The sequence below is a fragment of the Pecten maximus genome, chromosome 6 (genome assembly GCF_902652985.1).
Source record: "Pecten maximus chromosome 6, xPecMax1.1, whole genome shotgun sequence".
Lineage (NCBI taxonomy): Eukaryota > Metazoa > Mollusca > Bivalvia > Pectinida > Pectinidae > Pecten > Pecten maximus.
This window is the reverse complement of record NC_047020.1, coordinates 25880408-25896972: the sequence shown is the minus strand read 5'-3', so window position 1 is coordinate 25896972 and position 16565 is coordinate 25880408. Positions and strand designations below refer to the sequence as shown.

Below are 16565 nucleotides of genomic sequence, written 5' to 3'. Positions count from 1 at the left end.
CAATCACTCCGATCACACAGGGAGAGATCAATCCGATCATACAGGGAGAGATCACTCCGATCATACATGGAGAGATCACACAGGGAGGAATCACTCTGATCATATAGGGAGGAATCACTCCGATCATACAGGGAGGAATCACTCCGATCATACAGGGAGATATCACTCTGATCATACAGGGAGGAATCACTCCGATCATACAGGGAGATATCACTCTGATCATACAGGGAGGAATCACTCTGATCATATAGGGAGGAATCACTCCGATCATACAGGGAGGAATCACTCCGATCATACAGGGAGATATCACTCTGATCATACAGGGAGATATCACTCTGATCACACAGGGAGGAATCACTCTGATCATATAGGGAGGAATCACTCCAATACACAGGGAGATATCACTCTGATCATACAGGGAGAGATCACTCCCATCACACGGGGAGATATCACTCTAATACACAGGGAGATATCACTCTGATCATACAGGGAGAGATCACACAGGTAGGAATCACTCTGATCATACAGGGAGGAATCACTCCGATCATACAGTGAGGAATCACTCCGATCATATAGGGAGAGATCACTCCGATCATATAGGGAGGAATCGCTCCGATCATACAGGGAGGAATCACTCCGATCATACAGGGAGGAATCACTCTGATCATATAGGGAGAGATCACTCCGATCATATAGGGAGGAATCGCTCCGATCATACAGAGAGAAATCACTCCGATCATATAGGGAGGAATCACTCCGATCACACAGGGAGAGATCACACAGGGAGGAATCACTCCGATCATACAGGGAGGAATCACTCTGATCATACAGGGAGGAATCACTCCGATCATACAGTGAGCAATCACTCCGATCACACAGGGAGAGATCACACAGGGAGGAATCACTCCGATCATACAGGGAGGAATCACTCCGATCATACAGGGAGGAATCACTCCGATCACACAGGGAGGAATCACTCCGATCATATAGGGAGAGATCACTCCGATCATATAGGGAGGAATCGCTCCGATCATACAGGGAGGAATCACTCCGATCATACAGGGAGGAATCACTCCGATCATACAGAGAGAAATCACTCCGATCATATAGGGAGGAATCACTCCGATCATACAGGGAGGAATCACTCCGATCATATAGGGAGATATCACTCTGATCATACAGGGAGGAATCACTCCGATCATATAGGGAGGAATCGCTCCGATCATATAGGGAGGAATCACTCTGATCATATAGGGAGGAATCACTCTGATCATATAGGGAGGAATCACTCCGATCATATAGGGAGGAATCACTCCAATACACAGGGAGATATCACTCTGATCATACAGGGAGAGATCACTCCCATCACACGGGGAGATATCACTCCGATCACACGGGGAGATATCACTCCGATCATACAGGGAGATATCACTCTGATCATACATGGAGGAATCACTCCGATCATATAGGGAGCAATCACTCCAATACACAGGGAGATATCACTCTGATCATACAGGGAGATATCACTCTGATCATACATGGAGGAATCACTCCGATCATATAGGGAGGAATCACTCCAATACACAGGGAGATATCACTCTGATCATACATGGAAGAATCACTCCGATCACACGGGGAGAAATCACTCCGATCATACAGGGAGATATCACTCCGATCATACAGGGAGGAATCACTCCCATCACACAGGGAGATATCACTCTGATCACACGGGGAGAGATCACTCTGTTACACATGGAGAAATCATTGCGATCATACAGGGAGAAATCACTCCAATCACACAGGGAGAAATCACTGATCACACAGAGAGAAAGCACTGCGATCATACAGGAAGAAATCACGACGATCATTCAGGGAGAAATCACGACGATTATACAGGGAGAAATCACGACGATCATTCAGGGAGAAATCACGACGATTATACAGGGAGAAATCACGACGATTATACAGGAAGAAATCACGACGATCATTCAGGGAGAAATCACGACGATTATACAGGGAGAAATCACTGCGATCATACAGGGAGAAATCACTCCGATTATACAGAGAGAAATCACGACGATTATACAGGAAGAAATCACGACGATTATACAGGGAGAAATCACGACGATTATACAGGGACAAATCACGACGATCATTCAGGGAGAGATCACTCCGATAAATAGGACGTGTAATGATATCATGCAATAGGAATTAGGGTACCCCGATTTCCTCCCACAGTAAGGTCGGCCCCTCGCGAGTTTCCATCCAGGCCAACAAAAGTGATTTATATAAGTTAGTTTGACTTATTTTTGCAATTGTTGTTAAATAATGTTTAAATTTTTACATATCTAAGTTATAATTTCATTGTACACGTAATTTATCCTTGTTTTGCAGAATCAACGCAACTATATGAAACGTTTGTAGCTCAATATACAGGCATATCTCGCGCAAATTGTGGAATCTTCATTGAATTTTCCGGAGGATTTTGAAAAATTCAAAAGAGATGTTGATCAATCCTTAGTATTCACCCCAGAACAACGTATCATCTGTTAAAACATTCAATTTCCACATTGCTATACCCCAATCCAAACTTAATGAACATTGACGTTATCTCGTTATGACAGATTTTGACAAGAAAGGAGAGATCAGAATCTTCCACATCAGTTACTTACCTCGATCTCTAGCCGCGACAACAAATAATATGTATGAACAACATGATTATTTCAATGTCATAACTGATAATTATCCATTTTTTTTACTGATTTTGTAACTGATATTGTGGTGAATCACTGAGAGACTCGGAAAGTTACTGATAAAGAAAGTTAATTACAGAGACTGGGGCGTTTTCCTGAAGTGTAGAATTGCGGTGACCTAGAATTTATGTTTGGAAGATTAACAAGAAGTAAGGGGATTTGGAACAATGTGAAATAAAACAGAATCGAAAAATCCAAGTGACATCCCACAGTAGTGTAAATCAGTATATTATGATTATTCATATTTAAGCATTATAACATAGCATTTATGTATTTATCGCGTAAATTCGTCCTTTATTACTTTTGGAATGTTCCCAAATTATTCAAACGAGTATATGTGACATATTTATTTCTTCCGGGTAACACTGCATGGTCATTGAATCACAGGCCCCTGCTTCTGGTTAGTATTAATACAAAAATATTGATATAAGATTAGGGGTTAATATATTTTTTCTATAAATACTAACCAGAAGCAGACGCATGTGATTGAATTTTAAAAAAGCTGTTGGAAGGTATCATTTTAAAGATTTATACAGGTGACGTTGCTTGTTGATGTTTACACCGTATACCTACATATATAGTTACCTTATTTTTTACACTTTAGTTAAGACGCACAATGTCTACGGTCGTACCGGTGTGAACACACACCAGGGTAAAGTCTATCTGTCTGTTAGCGGACAGGGTGACTAGGGTGGTGATTCCTACATGAACTGCCCACACTGGTCCAAAAGATGACCGCAATGTTCCTGATATGTGTCTGTGTAGCGGTGGGAGTGACATTTGGTCAGGGTAAGTATAAACTTATATCATGGCAATTCTAAAGCGGCCATTTTTCGCGGTTGATGTATTATACCCTCCAAGCTATATATATATATATATCTAGTCAGCTCTTTGTCATATACATTTTCTTGTCATTTTCTTGTCATTTCTTGTAGATTTTCAAACATTATAATAACTGATTCCTTTTTTTTATCGGTATCATACATATACCACATATGTCCAAGGTATCAGTGTCCGAAGGTCACAAATACCAATGTACATACGTCCCCGGTACCAGGGTACATACGTCCTCGATATCAGTGTACATACGTGCCCGGTACCAGTGTACATACGTCCCCGTTACCAGTGTAAACGTCCCCGGTACCAGTGTAAACGTCCCCGGTACCAGTGTACATACGTCCCCGGTACCAGTGTACATACGTCACCGGTACCAGTGTACGTACGTCCCCGGTACAAGTGTACATACGTCCCGCTACCAGTGTACATATGTCCCGGGTACCAGTGTAAACGTCCCCGGTACCAGTGTACATACGTCACCGGTACCAGTGTAAACGTCCCCGGTACCAGTGTAAACGTCCCCGGTACCAGTGTACGTACGTCCCCGGTACCAGTGTACGTACGTCCCCGGTACCAGTGTACGTACGTCCCCGGTACCAGTGTACATACGTCCCGCTACCAGTGTACATACGTCCCCGGTACCAGTGTACATACTTCCCCAGTACCAGTGTACATACGTCCCCGGTACCAGTGTACATACGTCACCGGTACCAGTGTACATACGTCCCCGGTACCAGTGTACATACCTCTCGCTACCAGTGTACGCACGTCCCCGGTACCAGTATACATACGTCCCCGGTACCAGTTTACATACGTCCCCGGTACCAGTGTAAACGTCCCCGGTACCAGTGTACGTACGTCCCCGGTACCAGTGTACATACGTCCCCGGTACCAGTGTACGTACGTCCTCGGTACCAGTGTACATACGTCCCGGTACCAGTGTACATACGTCCCCGGTACCAGTGTACATAGTCCCCGATACCAGTGTACATACGTCCCCGATAACAGTGTACATACGTCCCCGGTACCAGTGTAAAAGTCCCCTGTACCAGTATAAACGTCCCCGGTACCAGTGTACGTACGTCCCCGGTACCAGTGTACATACGTCCCCGGTACCAATGTACATACGTCCCCGGTACCAGTGTACATACGTCACCGGTACCAGTGTACATACGTCCCCGGTACCAGTGTACATACGTCCCGGTACCAGTGTACATACGTCCCCGGTACCAGTGTACATACGTCCCCGATACCAGTGTACATACGTCCCCGGTACCAGTGTAAAAGTCCCCTGTACCAGTATAAACGTCCCCGATATCAGTGTACATACGTCCCCGGTACCAGTGTACATACGTCCCCGGTACCAGTGTACATAGTCTCCGATACCAGTGTACATACGTCCCCGGTACCAGTGTACATACGTCCCCGATACCAGTGTACATACGTCCCCGGTACCAGTGTAAAAGTCCCCTGTACCAGTATAAACGTCCCCGATATCAGTGTACATACGTCCCCGGTACCAGTGTACATACGTCCCGCTGCCAGTGTACGTACGTTCCCGGTACCAGTGTACATACGTCCCCGGTACCAGTGTACATATGTCACCGGTACCAGTGTACATACGTCCCCGGTACCAGTGTACATAGGTCCCCGGTACCAGGAAGTAAAAGCTGTTTTGTAGTTTGTATTCAACAGGTAGTAGGCACAAGTTTTGAATAGGATCTAATTACGCTTAGCGTTACGCAGCCCTATTACAATAACCTCGCCATAACATGGAGTCGGGGTATCCATTTCAAGTGTTTACTTCATTAAAATTCAATTCTGCAAGGATTCAAATCAAGACCACCACGTTAACTATTTATAAAAAAAATATAATACTAGTAGTTCACTTCCTTTAAAAAAATCCAAAAGTTGATTCTTTATACTTTAAAAAAAAATTAGCTGAAAGTTTAAAGCCGCATACTCCCAAATAACGCAAACATATTAGCAAAATATTCTCGTACTAAATGATCATTGTAAACAAACATACAACTAAACATAAAGCAATATGCATGCAACAAAACATCGATAAAATTCGGATCGGTGAAGCTGACAATGTGCGTTAGAAGCCACGCTGTACATATAGCTTAATTAGTGGTAGGCCGACCATTCTGGTCACATTTAATGGTATGCCGACTCTTTGGGTCAAAATTAATGACAGGCAGACCCTAATGAAATCATTTTATAGTTTGCCGACCCTTTGGGTCAAAATCAATGGTAGACCGACCATTCTGGTCACATTTTATGGTAGGCCGAATCTTTGGCTCAAAATTAATGGTAGGCCGACCATTCTGGTCACATTTCATGGTAAGCCTATCCTTCGAGTCACGTATTTATAGTAGGCCGACACTTTTGGTCACATTTTAACTAGAGAACGAAACATAAACTGTTGGTGTAGTAGAAGAATCTGCGTTGCCGTTGACTTCAATTTTATCGGGTAGAATCGATGTGGTTTATTGATGGATTCAAAAGTATGTCGGGAATAATAATGTTACAAAACTCAGCAAAGTTATAGTCACATTTAATGTGTTTCACGAAACTATTATAAAAAAAAAAAAAAAAAAACGAAAACAATAGAGAATACCGACATTAAAGCGAAACCTTAATTTCGATTTTAAACTAATAAAAGTGAGGTCGAAATCAGAACAGAAATATAGATCTTGAAAAAGCAAAATAAAATCAAGTGAACTGGAAGAATAAGCGACTTCCATTTCATCGACAACATCCGCCATACAAATCTAGGATATAAGTCTCGGTACCAGTGTAAAAGTCCCCTGTACCAGTATAAACGTCCCCGATATCAGTGTACATACGTCCCCGGTACCAGTGTACATACGTCCCGCTGCCAGTGTACGTACGTTCCCGGTACCAGTGTACATACGTCCCCGGTACCAGTGTACATATGTCACCGGTACCAGTGTACATACGTCCCCGGTACCAGTGTACATAGGTCCCCGGTACCAGGAAGTAAAAGCTGTTTTGTAGTTTGTATTCAACAGGTAGTAGGCACAAGTTTTGAATAGGATCTAATTACGCTTAGCGTTACGCAGCCCTATTACAATAACCTCGCCATAACATGGAGTCGGGGTATCCATTTCAAGTGTTTACTTCATTAAAATTCAATTCTGCAAGGATTCAAATCAAGACCACCACGTTAACTATTTATAAAAAAAATATAATACTAGTAGTTCACTTCCTTTAAAAAAATCCAAAAGTTGATTCTTTATACTTTAAAAAAAAATTAGCTGAAAGTTTAAAGCCGCATACTCCCAAATAACGCAAACATATTAGCAAAATATTCTCGTACTAAATGATCATTGTAAACAAACATACAACTAAACATAAAGCAATATGCATGCAACAAAACATCGATAAAATTCGGATCGGTGAAGCTGACAATGTGCGTTAGAAGCAACGCTGTACATATAGCTTAATTAGTGGTAGGCAATCCTTTTTGGTCACATTTAATGGTATGCCGACTCTTTGGGTCAAAATTAATGACAGGCAGACCCTAATGAAATCATTTTATAGTTTGCCGACCCTTTGGGTCAAAATCAATGGTAGACCGACCATTCTGGTCACATTTTATGGTAGGCCGAATCTTTGGCTCAAAATTAATGGTAGGCCGACCATTCTGGTCACATTTTATGGTAAGCCTATCCTTCGAGTCACGTATTTATAGTAGGCCGACACTTTTGGTCACATTTTAACTAGAGAACGAAACATAAACTGTTGGTGTAGTAGAAGAATCTGCGTTGCCGTTGACTTCAATTTTATCGGGTAGAATCGATGTGGTTTATTGATGGATTCAAAAGTATGTCGGAAATAATAATGTTACAAAACTCAGCAAAGTTATAGTCACATTTAATGTGTTTCACGAAACTATTATAAAAAAAAAAAAAAAAAAAACGAAAACAATAGAGAATACCGACATTAAAGCGAAACCTTAATTTCGATTTTAAACTAATAAAAGTGAGGTCGAAATCAGAACAGAAATATAGATCTTGAAAAAGCAAAATAAAATCAAGTGAACTGGAAGAATAAGCGACTTCCATTTCATCGACAACATCCGCCATACAAATCTAGGATATAAGTCTCGGAAAGAGAACAGGGGTGGTGAAAGGTATTTAAACATGCAACAAACATGTATCCCTTCATATCACACAAAAACATTTCTAAATGTGATCACAGAGTCGACCATACAAACTGCCTATGTTTTTTTTATCAAGCTGTATATCTCGAAACTTTGTATTGTTACTTTTTCCGTTTGTCGGATATCGTGATAATAAGCCAAGTCATTGAATACGAAATTGTTCGATCAGCTGAGTTGCGAAGCGAGTGAATGGTGACATAGGGTCGAATATAGTAATGTAAAATGTATTGTTTACACGTCTAACGAGGAGGCGACGATGTTAAACACCTACTCTATAGATCTAGAAGGCATATCAATGAAAGTACTGACAAACTGACTGTAGTTATCGCCAGATTTGAGTGTTATGAAAATTATTCATTGACACAAAATCAATACATAAAATGATATTATACCCGAGATTTCCTTATACATAATTATGAACATAACTGTTTTCGTGTTCAAAATGTATTCATAATTTGTTAGATTATAATCATACATTAACGGAAAGCGTAAACTCGGATTGAGAGACATCTTGAAGACTGCCTCTAGCGTGTATTCCCTAAAATGAGAGCAGAACTTGTGGATACGACAGTAAACATACCAGGGTTGGGTGCTTCTTAACTCACAGCTAAATGTACAAAACTGAAATGTTCTACTGTACAGTTCAATCTGAAAATTGAAATCATCACGTTTATTATTTAGCTGAGCTATGATCTCTCTCTTATGATTAACCGAGGTAGGCGACTGACTTTTAAGAGTCTGTAATGTCCTCTACAGGGTAGTCCAATCGACATGGTCAATAACGGTTTGGTTGTCTGTAAACCATGTTGTTTAAGACATAGCTTATTTTTATTACATATAGGGGACCAAACTACTGAAAATGTTTCTCATTTCTCTTCAAGACACTGATGGATTTTTCCTACTCGCTGGAACTGATGAGAAAACTGTTTATAAACTTGAAAACGAATCTTTCTCAACGATACCTGTTTCGACTGATATACATGCCATGGCGTTCGATCCTATGTCAAGAAGGGTTTACTATGGATCTGTATACAGCATTCACCTATACAGCATGAAGTTGGACGCTACTGACATCCGGGTCGAGGCTACCACAGGTATGACTGTTTGGTAACTGTCAGTCTAGATATACAAATATGTATTTCGCTCACATAGAATAATTGTATGAAAGTGTCCGACGAAAAAAAAAAATCCACGATATTCAGGGTATTTGATATAAAGGAGCACAGAAATCACATGCAATGCTTTACAGATTCTTTACCAATTATGAAGTTCAATTCAATTCAGTTCAATTCTTTATTAATCTTGAGAGTATACAGCTCATTAACATCAAAAAATTACAAAGAATATAATTCAAGTCAGCTCGGGTAGAGCACTTCACTGGCATATGACATTATATCATGCATATATTTATGTGTGTTTATGATTTAATAAGATAAATGAATAGTATGGATAAAACTACTAGTTATTAGAAGCCATCAGAGTAGAACGTAGTAAAACTGCTTTATTCTTTAACATTGATTGTAAATTGATTAATTTATAGACAGAGGGATTAACCCGATAATGAGGCTTTATATATTTTGTTCTGTGACCGTTCAAGGAGGGACATTTTAAAATGAATGGTATTCATCTTCTGTGTCATTATTTTAGAAAGGACAAAATCTGAAATTGTGATGAATTTTTCAAAGCCGTCCTGTTTCTATTAACAGGTTATGAGAAGACAAGCGTAATTTGACAATTGGCTTTTTATATCTGCAAGAATAGGCTTACTTGAGTAAGGTTGATATTCGAGTTTTATGATCAGGTTATCTGTACGTCATAATCATAAATACGAAATACAAGCAGGTGCATTAGAAATTTTAATGACAGACAATTATTAGCAACATCATACTCCGCGGATGTATGCTCAAATTACCTGGATAATGTAAGCCCGTGCTTATATCAATGGGTGAAATTTCCATGGCTTGTTATCAGTTTAAACCAAGAAATGTACTTATGTTATGAATAATATATTAACCTTATCTACTGATTTTGTTGGATGATGTCTGCTTTTCGTTATTTCATTCTAAATTCCCCAAAATACCTTAAAGCAAAGCCTCTTTAAACCAGCAATCTTTAGAGTATGTTAAGAGTTTTTTGACAAAGAAATGTCAACGTTTAAGATTCAAATCAGCTCAGCAATACTAGAATTATGTTACAGACTTGTACGTTCAAGCGATAGCTGTTGACAGTGTTGCGGGAAACATATTCGTGTACTCACCTGGGAAAGGTAAAATCTACCGGGTGGTGATGAGAGAGGACCCCACCCTTGACCAGAATGATATTATTCATACCGGTGAAGGGGAAGTCTTCTCCATGGATGTTGACCCTAAGACCAGGTAACACAAACACATATCGAATTTAGTTTTAGCTAATGGGCAAACATTCAATCGCGTAATATTTTTGAATGGCATGGACGTATTCTCCCTGTATATTAACAAGGCTCTGGTTTGGAGTTATCTTTTGTTGATCTCGAAAAGACTTATTTAAATATGATTTTATTCCCAGAACGTTATTTTGGGGATCAAAAGCAGGTGTTTGGCAATCCAATTACGACGGGACGAGCAAGAAGAATATGCTGTCTTTGTTTGATTATGTCAATGGCATTTCAGTTGATGGTACGTATGTTTGACGGAAATGATGTGTCCATATATATAAAACTGTCTGCTGATTAAAACAAATCCTGCATTTACTGAAAAAACATGATTGCTGTTCCTCAAAGAAAAAAATAACAACCGAAGGTTGAAAGAGAAGATCTTGTTTTGTTACGTTGTTGTCATCAAAACAAATACAAAAAAATACAACCATAAAAAATACGTTCCGTTCAATCTGCCCATTGCCTGCTGAACATAACCATGTTTATAAGCTTTGTAATTTACTATCATCCCTTATCATTCAATACAATATCTAATTCCTGTTTATCTAGTTTCTATAGTTATGTTTCTGTATTTTGTCTTGTTCTTTGTCTCTAGTTTCCTTAGTTATATTTCTGTATTTTGTCTTGTTCTTTGTCTCTAGTTTACCTAGTAATGTTTCTGTATTTTGTCTTGTTCTTTGTCTCTGGTTTCCCTAGTAATGTTTCTGTATTTTGTCTTGTTCTTTGTCTCTAGTTTACCTAGTAATGTTTCTGTATTTTGTCTTGTTCTTTGTCTGTAGTTTCCCTAGTTATGTTTCTGTACTTTGCCTTGTTCTTTGTCTGTAGTTTCCCTAGTAATGTTTCTGTATTTTGTCTTGTTCTGTGTCTCTAGTTTACCTAGTAATGCTTCTGTATTTTGTCTTGTTCTTTGTCTCTAGTTTACCTAGTAATGTTTCTGTATTTTGTCTTGTTCTTTGTCTCTAGTTTACCTAGTAATGTTTCTGTATTTTGTCTTGTTCTTTGTCTCTGGTTTCCCTAGTAATGTTTCTGTATTTTGTTCCTGTTCTTTGTCTCTAGTTTACCTAGTAATGTTTCTGTATTTTGTCTTGTTCTTTGTCTCTAGTTTCCCTAGTTATGTTTCTGTACTTTGCCTTGTTCTTTGTCTGTAGTTTCCCTAGTAATGTTTCTGTATTTTGTCTTGTTCTGTGTCTCTAGTTTACCTAGTAATGCTTCTGTATTTTGTCTTGTTCTTTGTCTCTAGTTTACCTAGTAATGTTTCTGTACTTTGTTTTGTTCTTTTACTCTAGTTTACCTAGTAATGTTTCTGTATTTTGTCTTGTTCTTTGTCTCTAGTTTCCCTAGTAGTGTTTCTGTATTTTGTCTTGTTCTTTGTCTCTAGTTTCCCTAGTTTTGTTTCTGTACTTTGTCTTGTTCTTTGTCTCCATTGTACTTAATTCTGTTTCCCTATTTTGTATCTCTTGTTTCTCTATACTAAGTGTTTTCCTTAGTATTGTTTTTTTTCTGTTTTTTTTTTTTTTTTTTTAGTTCTATTTCTCTTGTTTCTTTAGTTTTGTTTCACCTGATTTCTCTAGTTTACTTTTTTGTTTCTCTAGTTTCCTTTGTTTTGTTTCTCTGGTTGGCCCAGTTTCCTTTCTGTGATTTCCCTGGGTCTGTGTCTCTAGTTTTTCTGATTCTTTGTCTCTAGTGTAATTAGTTATATTTCCCCTTTCCGCTTTTCTAGTATTGTTTCTCTAGTTTTTTTTCTCTGGTTTCCCTTGGCCTGTTTCTCTAGTTTCCTAGGTTTGTTTCTCTAGTTTTTCACTTGTTTCATTACTTCTGTTTATTTACTTTCTTATTTTTTTGTCTTTATATTCCCTAGCTCCGTTTCTCTAGGTCTGTTCCTTAAGTTTCTCTAGTTTCTGTAGTCATATTTCTCTAGTTTCTTAAGTTTTATTTCACTAGTTTTCCTAGGTTTGTTTCTTTAGTTTCCCTAGCCTTTTTATGAGTTTCCTTAGTTCGTTTTTTAAGTTTCCCTAGCTCGGTTTCTCTAGTTTCTTTTGTTTTGCTTTTCTAGCTTCCTTAGTCCGTTTATCTTCTTCCTCTAGTTCTTTGTCTCTAGCTTTCCTATTTATTTATTTATTTTCTTTCTTTTTTCCGGTTTACATAAACTAATCATGAAGGTTCATTCAGAGAAAATCAGAAGTAGTCTTTTACAAATTTACTCAGATATCCTAATTGATGCCATACCATGAGTAACATAATGCTATTTAATTCTGAAATAAATCCTGATGGACTTTTTGAAATTTTGATTCTATGACGTCAAACGATTCCTGAAGATATTGAAATAGATATGAGTCAGACATACACAGCAAAACAAAAGAATAGAGAAGAAAACAGCATTGGCAGAGCAGAAGCTATCTGATGTCAATCCAAATTACTGTTTCTCACATTTGATTTAATTTTTTCAGACCAGAACGTTTATGTTATCATCAATAATAAGATCCTCAAGATCGACCGATCCCATGATCAAACATATACTGAGATCTTTGGAGACATTGGGGATTCCAGCACGGCAGAAAGTCTGGTCTTAGTGGGGACTAGTCTATACTTCAGTATTGCGGCGTGTGTTTACAGACCGACCACTATGTGTAATACGTAAGTGTGATATAAACAAGCGACTATCGTTTAACTTAATTATAACATGATATAATTGTTAAATAATTATTTTTTCTCTTGTTTGAACGCAGAATGCGGCTCTCTGATTGGTTGAGGTTTTTTTTCTTACCTCTATGAAAAAATCCGAAAATGGCGCGATGTATGTGACGTACCAATACGGCCATTGACATTGCGTATTGATTTATGAAAAAGAATCCCTTATAAGATCATTTAAATGTACATAAAAAAATGTTTTGATTTTTTAAATCTATTTCAAAAATTATTAATAAGCTTTGATATCAATAATATTAAAGTTTCATAGAGTTACGAACATTTTTTTTAACTTTTGTAAGAATCTGCTACGCGGATTCATACAGTTTGCAAACATTTTTTTTCATATGCCAATGAAACTGAAAAAAATGGCATGTGTGCTTAACATGCTCGAATTTATCGTAATTATGATAATTCCTGTTTTCAGGTTATGAGTTTGGTTTGGTATTATTTAACGTCTATTAACATAATGGTAATTTAAGGACGGCCTCTCCTATTTTCAAGCTGCATTCATGTGGTGAATGTATGTGTGTTTTCTAATTTCTACTTCTTTGTTAATCTGAATATATATTTAATTACAGGTTCGATATCCTGTTAGCGTTAATATCTCTTTTGTATACAGGTCTATAGCTACTGTACACATAGACGGAACAGGATTCAAACATCTCGGACCTGTATTATCATCAATTAACTATGGAGATACCTTGACACTTGTATATATACTGAAATCTAAAGACACAACTACAACGACGACGAGATTGACGTCGACGACGACAACGGGATCGACACCGACAATAATGACATCAAGCCCGGTTGGTACTATGGAAGCAACAGGTACTGTGTTGTAGAAAATCGATTTTGTTATCATTGTCATTCAAAGTCAATTGTCATTGTAAAGATTTATTTTTCAAACATTGACCAAGTGAGATTTATCCGTAGTACACCTAATACTGTGTCCATCCGTCATGTCATTCACGGTTGTTATCGAACCACTTCAGGAGCCTGAAGTTGGTTCCGAGTTCCGAGTTCCGTTTAATTAAAACGGAACTCGGAACCAGTTCCAAGTTCCGTTGGGGAAAAACGGAAGTAGGAACCAGTTCCGAGTTCCGTTTAAGAAAAACTGATTATGTATTAGCTTTATTGGTTTTGGTCCAAGTTCCGAGTTCCGTTTAACAAAAAACTGAAATATTATGAATTAGCTTTACTGGTTTTGGTCCCAGTTCCGATTTCCGTTTAAGATAAACGGAACTGCAATGTATTAGCTTTATTGGTTTTGGTCCCAGTTCCGTGTTCCGTATAAGATAACTGAAATACTATGTATTAGCTCTATTGGTTTTGGTCCCAGTTCCGACTTCCGTTTAAGAAAAAACTGAAATACTATGTATTAGCTCTATTGGTTTTGGTCCCAGTTCCGAGTGCCGTTTAAGATAAACGGAACTGCAATGTATTAGCTTTATTAGTTTTGGTCCCAGTTCCGAGTTCCGTATAAGATAAACTGATTATGTATTAGCTTTATTGGTTTTGGTCCAAGTTCCGAGTTCCGTTTAACAAAAAACTGAAATATTATGAATTAGCTTTATTGGTTTTGGTCCCAGTTCCGATTTCCGTTTAAGATAAACGGAACTGCAATGTATTAGCTTTATTGGTTTTGGTCCCAGTTCCGTGTTCCGTATAAGATAACTGAAATACTATGTATTAGCTCTATTGGTTTTGGTCCCAGTTCCGACTTCCGTTTAAGAAAAAACTGAAATACTATGTATTAGCTCTATTGGTTTTGGTCCCAGTTCCGAGTTCCGTTTAAGAAAAAAAAATTGAAATACTATGAATTAGCTTTATTGGTTTTTGTCCCAGTTCCGAGTTCCGTTTAAGATAAACGGAACTGCAATGTATTAGCTTTATTAGTTTTGGTCCCAGTTCCGAGTTCCGTATAAGATTTCCTTATACATAATTATGAACATAACTGTTTTCGTGTTCAAAATGTATTCATAATTTGTTAGATTATAATCATACATTAACGGAAAGCGTAAACTCGGATTGAGAGACATCTTGAAGACTGCCTCTAGCGTGTATTCCCTAAAATGAGAGCAGAACTTGTGGATACGACAGTAAACATACCAGGGTTGGGTGCTTCTTAACTCACAGCTAAATGTACAAAACTGAAATGTTCTACTGTACAGTTCAATCTGAAAATTGAAATCATCACGTTTATTATTTAGCTGAGCTATGATCTCTCTCTTATGATTAACCGAGGTAGGCGACTGACTTTTAAGAGTCTGTAATGTCCTCTACAGGGTAGTCCAATCGACATGGTCAATAACGGTTTGGTTGTCTGTAAACCATGTTGTTTAAGACATAGCTTATTTTTATTACATATAGGGGACCAAACTACTGAAAATGTTTCTCATTTCTCTTCAAGACACTGATGGATTTTTCCTACTCGCTGGAACTGATGAGAAAACTGTTTATAAACTTGAAAACGAATCTTTCTCAACGATACCTGTTTCGACTGATATACATGCCATGGCGTTCGATCCTATGTCAAGAAGGGTTTACTATGGATCTGTATACAGCATTCACCTATACAGCATGAAGTTGGACGCTACTGACATCCGGGTCGAGGCTACCACAGGTATGACTGTTTGGTAACTGTCAGTCTAGATATACAAATATGTATTTCGCTCACATAGAATAATTGTATGAAAGTGTCCGACGAAAAAAAAAAATCCACGATATTCAGGGTATTTGATATAAAGGAGCACAGAAATCACATGCAATGCTTTACAGATTCTTTACCAATTATGAAGTTCAATTCAATTCAGTTCAATTCTTTATTAATCTTGAGAGTATACAGCTCATTAACATCAAAAAATTACAAAGAATATAATTCAAGTCAGCTCGGGTAGAGCACTTCACTGGCATATGACATTATATCATGCATATATTTATGTGTGTTTATGATTTAATAAGATAAATGAATAGTATGGATAAAACTACTAGTTATTAGAAGCCATCAGAGTAGAACGTAGTAAAACTGCTTTATTCTTTAACATTGATTGTAAATTGATTAATTTATAGACAGAGGGATTAACCCGATAATGAGGCTTTATATATTTTGTTCTGTGACCGTTCAAGGAGGGACATTTTAAAATGAAATGGTATTCATCTTCTGTGTCATTATTTTAGAAAGGACAAAATCTGAAATTGTGATGAATTTTTCAAAGCCGTCCTGTTTCTATTAACAGGTTATGAGAAGACAAGCGTAATTTGACAATTGGCTTTTTATATCTGCAAGAATAGGCTTACTTGAGTAAGGTTGATATTCGAGTTTTATGATCAGGTTATCTGTACGTCATAATCATAAATACGAAATACAAGCAGGTGCATTAGAAATTTTAATGACAGACAATTATTAGCAACATCATACTCCGCGGATGTATGCTCAAATTACCTGGATAATGTAAGCCCGTGCTTATATCAATGGGTGAAATTTCCATGGCTTGTTATCAGTTTAAACCAAGAAATGTACTTATGTTATGAATAATATATTAACCTTATCTACTGATTTTGTTGGATGATGTCTGCTTTTCGTTATTTCATTCTAAATTCCCCAAAATACCTTAAAGCAAAGCCTCTTTAAACCAGCAATCTTTAGAGTATGTTAAGAGTTTTTTGACAAAGAAATGTC

General features: G+C 37.9%; 2 protein-coding genes across 2 annotated transcripts in view; one reads left to right on the top strand and one right to left on the bottom strand.

The window, feature by feature from the left end:
- Window positions 1-449: 449 nt before the first annotated feature.
- On the bottom strand, window positions 450-1445 carry LOC117330118. The gene has a single exon (XM_033888336.1). It carries the CDS (start codon window positions 1443-1445, stop codon window positions 450-452), a length of 996 nt encoding a protein of 331 aa, XP_033744227.1.
- A 1925-nt stretch (window positions 1446-3370) lies between these two features.
- LOC117329370 overlaps window positions 3371-16565 on the top strand; it is a 36275-nt gene continuing 23080 nt past the window's right edge. The window contains exons 1-7 of the mRNA XM_033887293.1: window positions 3371-3542; window positions 8664-8876; window positions 9980-10157; window positions 10327-10436; window positions 12643-12829; window positions 13503-13714; window positions 15297-15509. Of these exons, the coding sequence (XP_033743184.1) occupies window positions 3485-3542; window positions 8664-8876; window positions 9980-10157; window positions 10327-10436; window positions 12643-12829; window positions 13503-13714; window positions 15297-15509 (1171 nt within the window). The 5' untranslated portion in view covers window positions 3371-3484. The remainder of the gene's footprint in view (window positions 3543-8663; window positions 8877-9979; window positions 10158-10326; window positions 10437-12642; window positions 12830-13502; window positions 13715-15296; window positions 15510-16565) is intronic.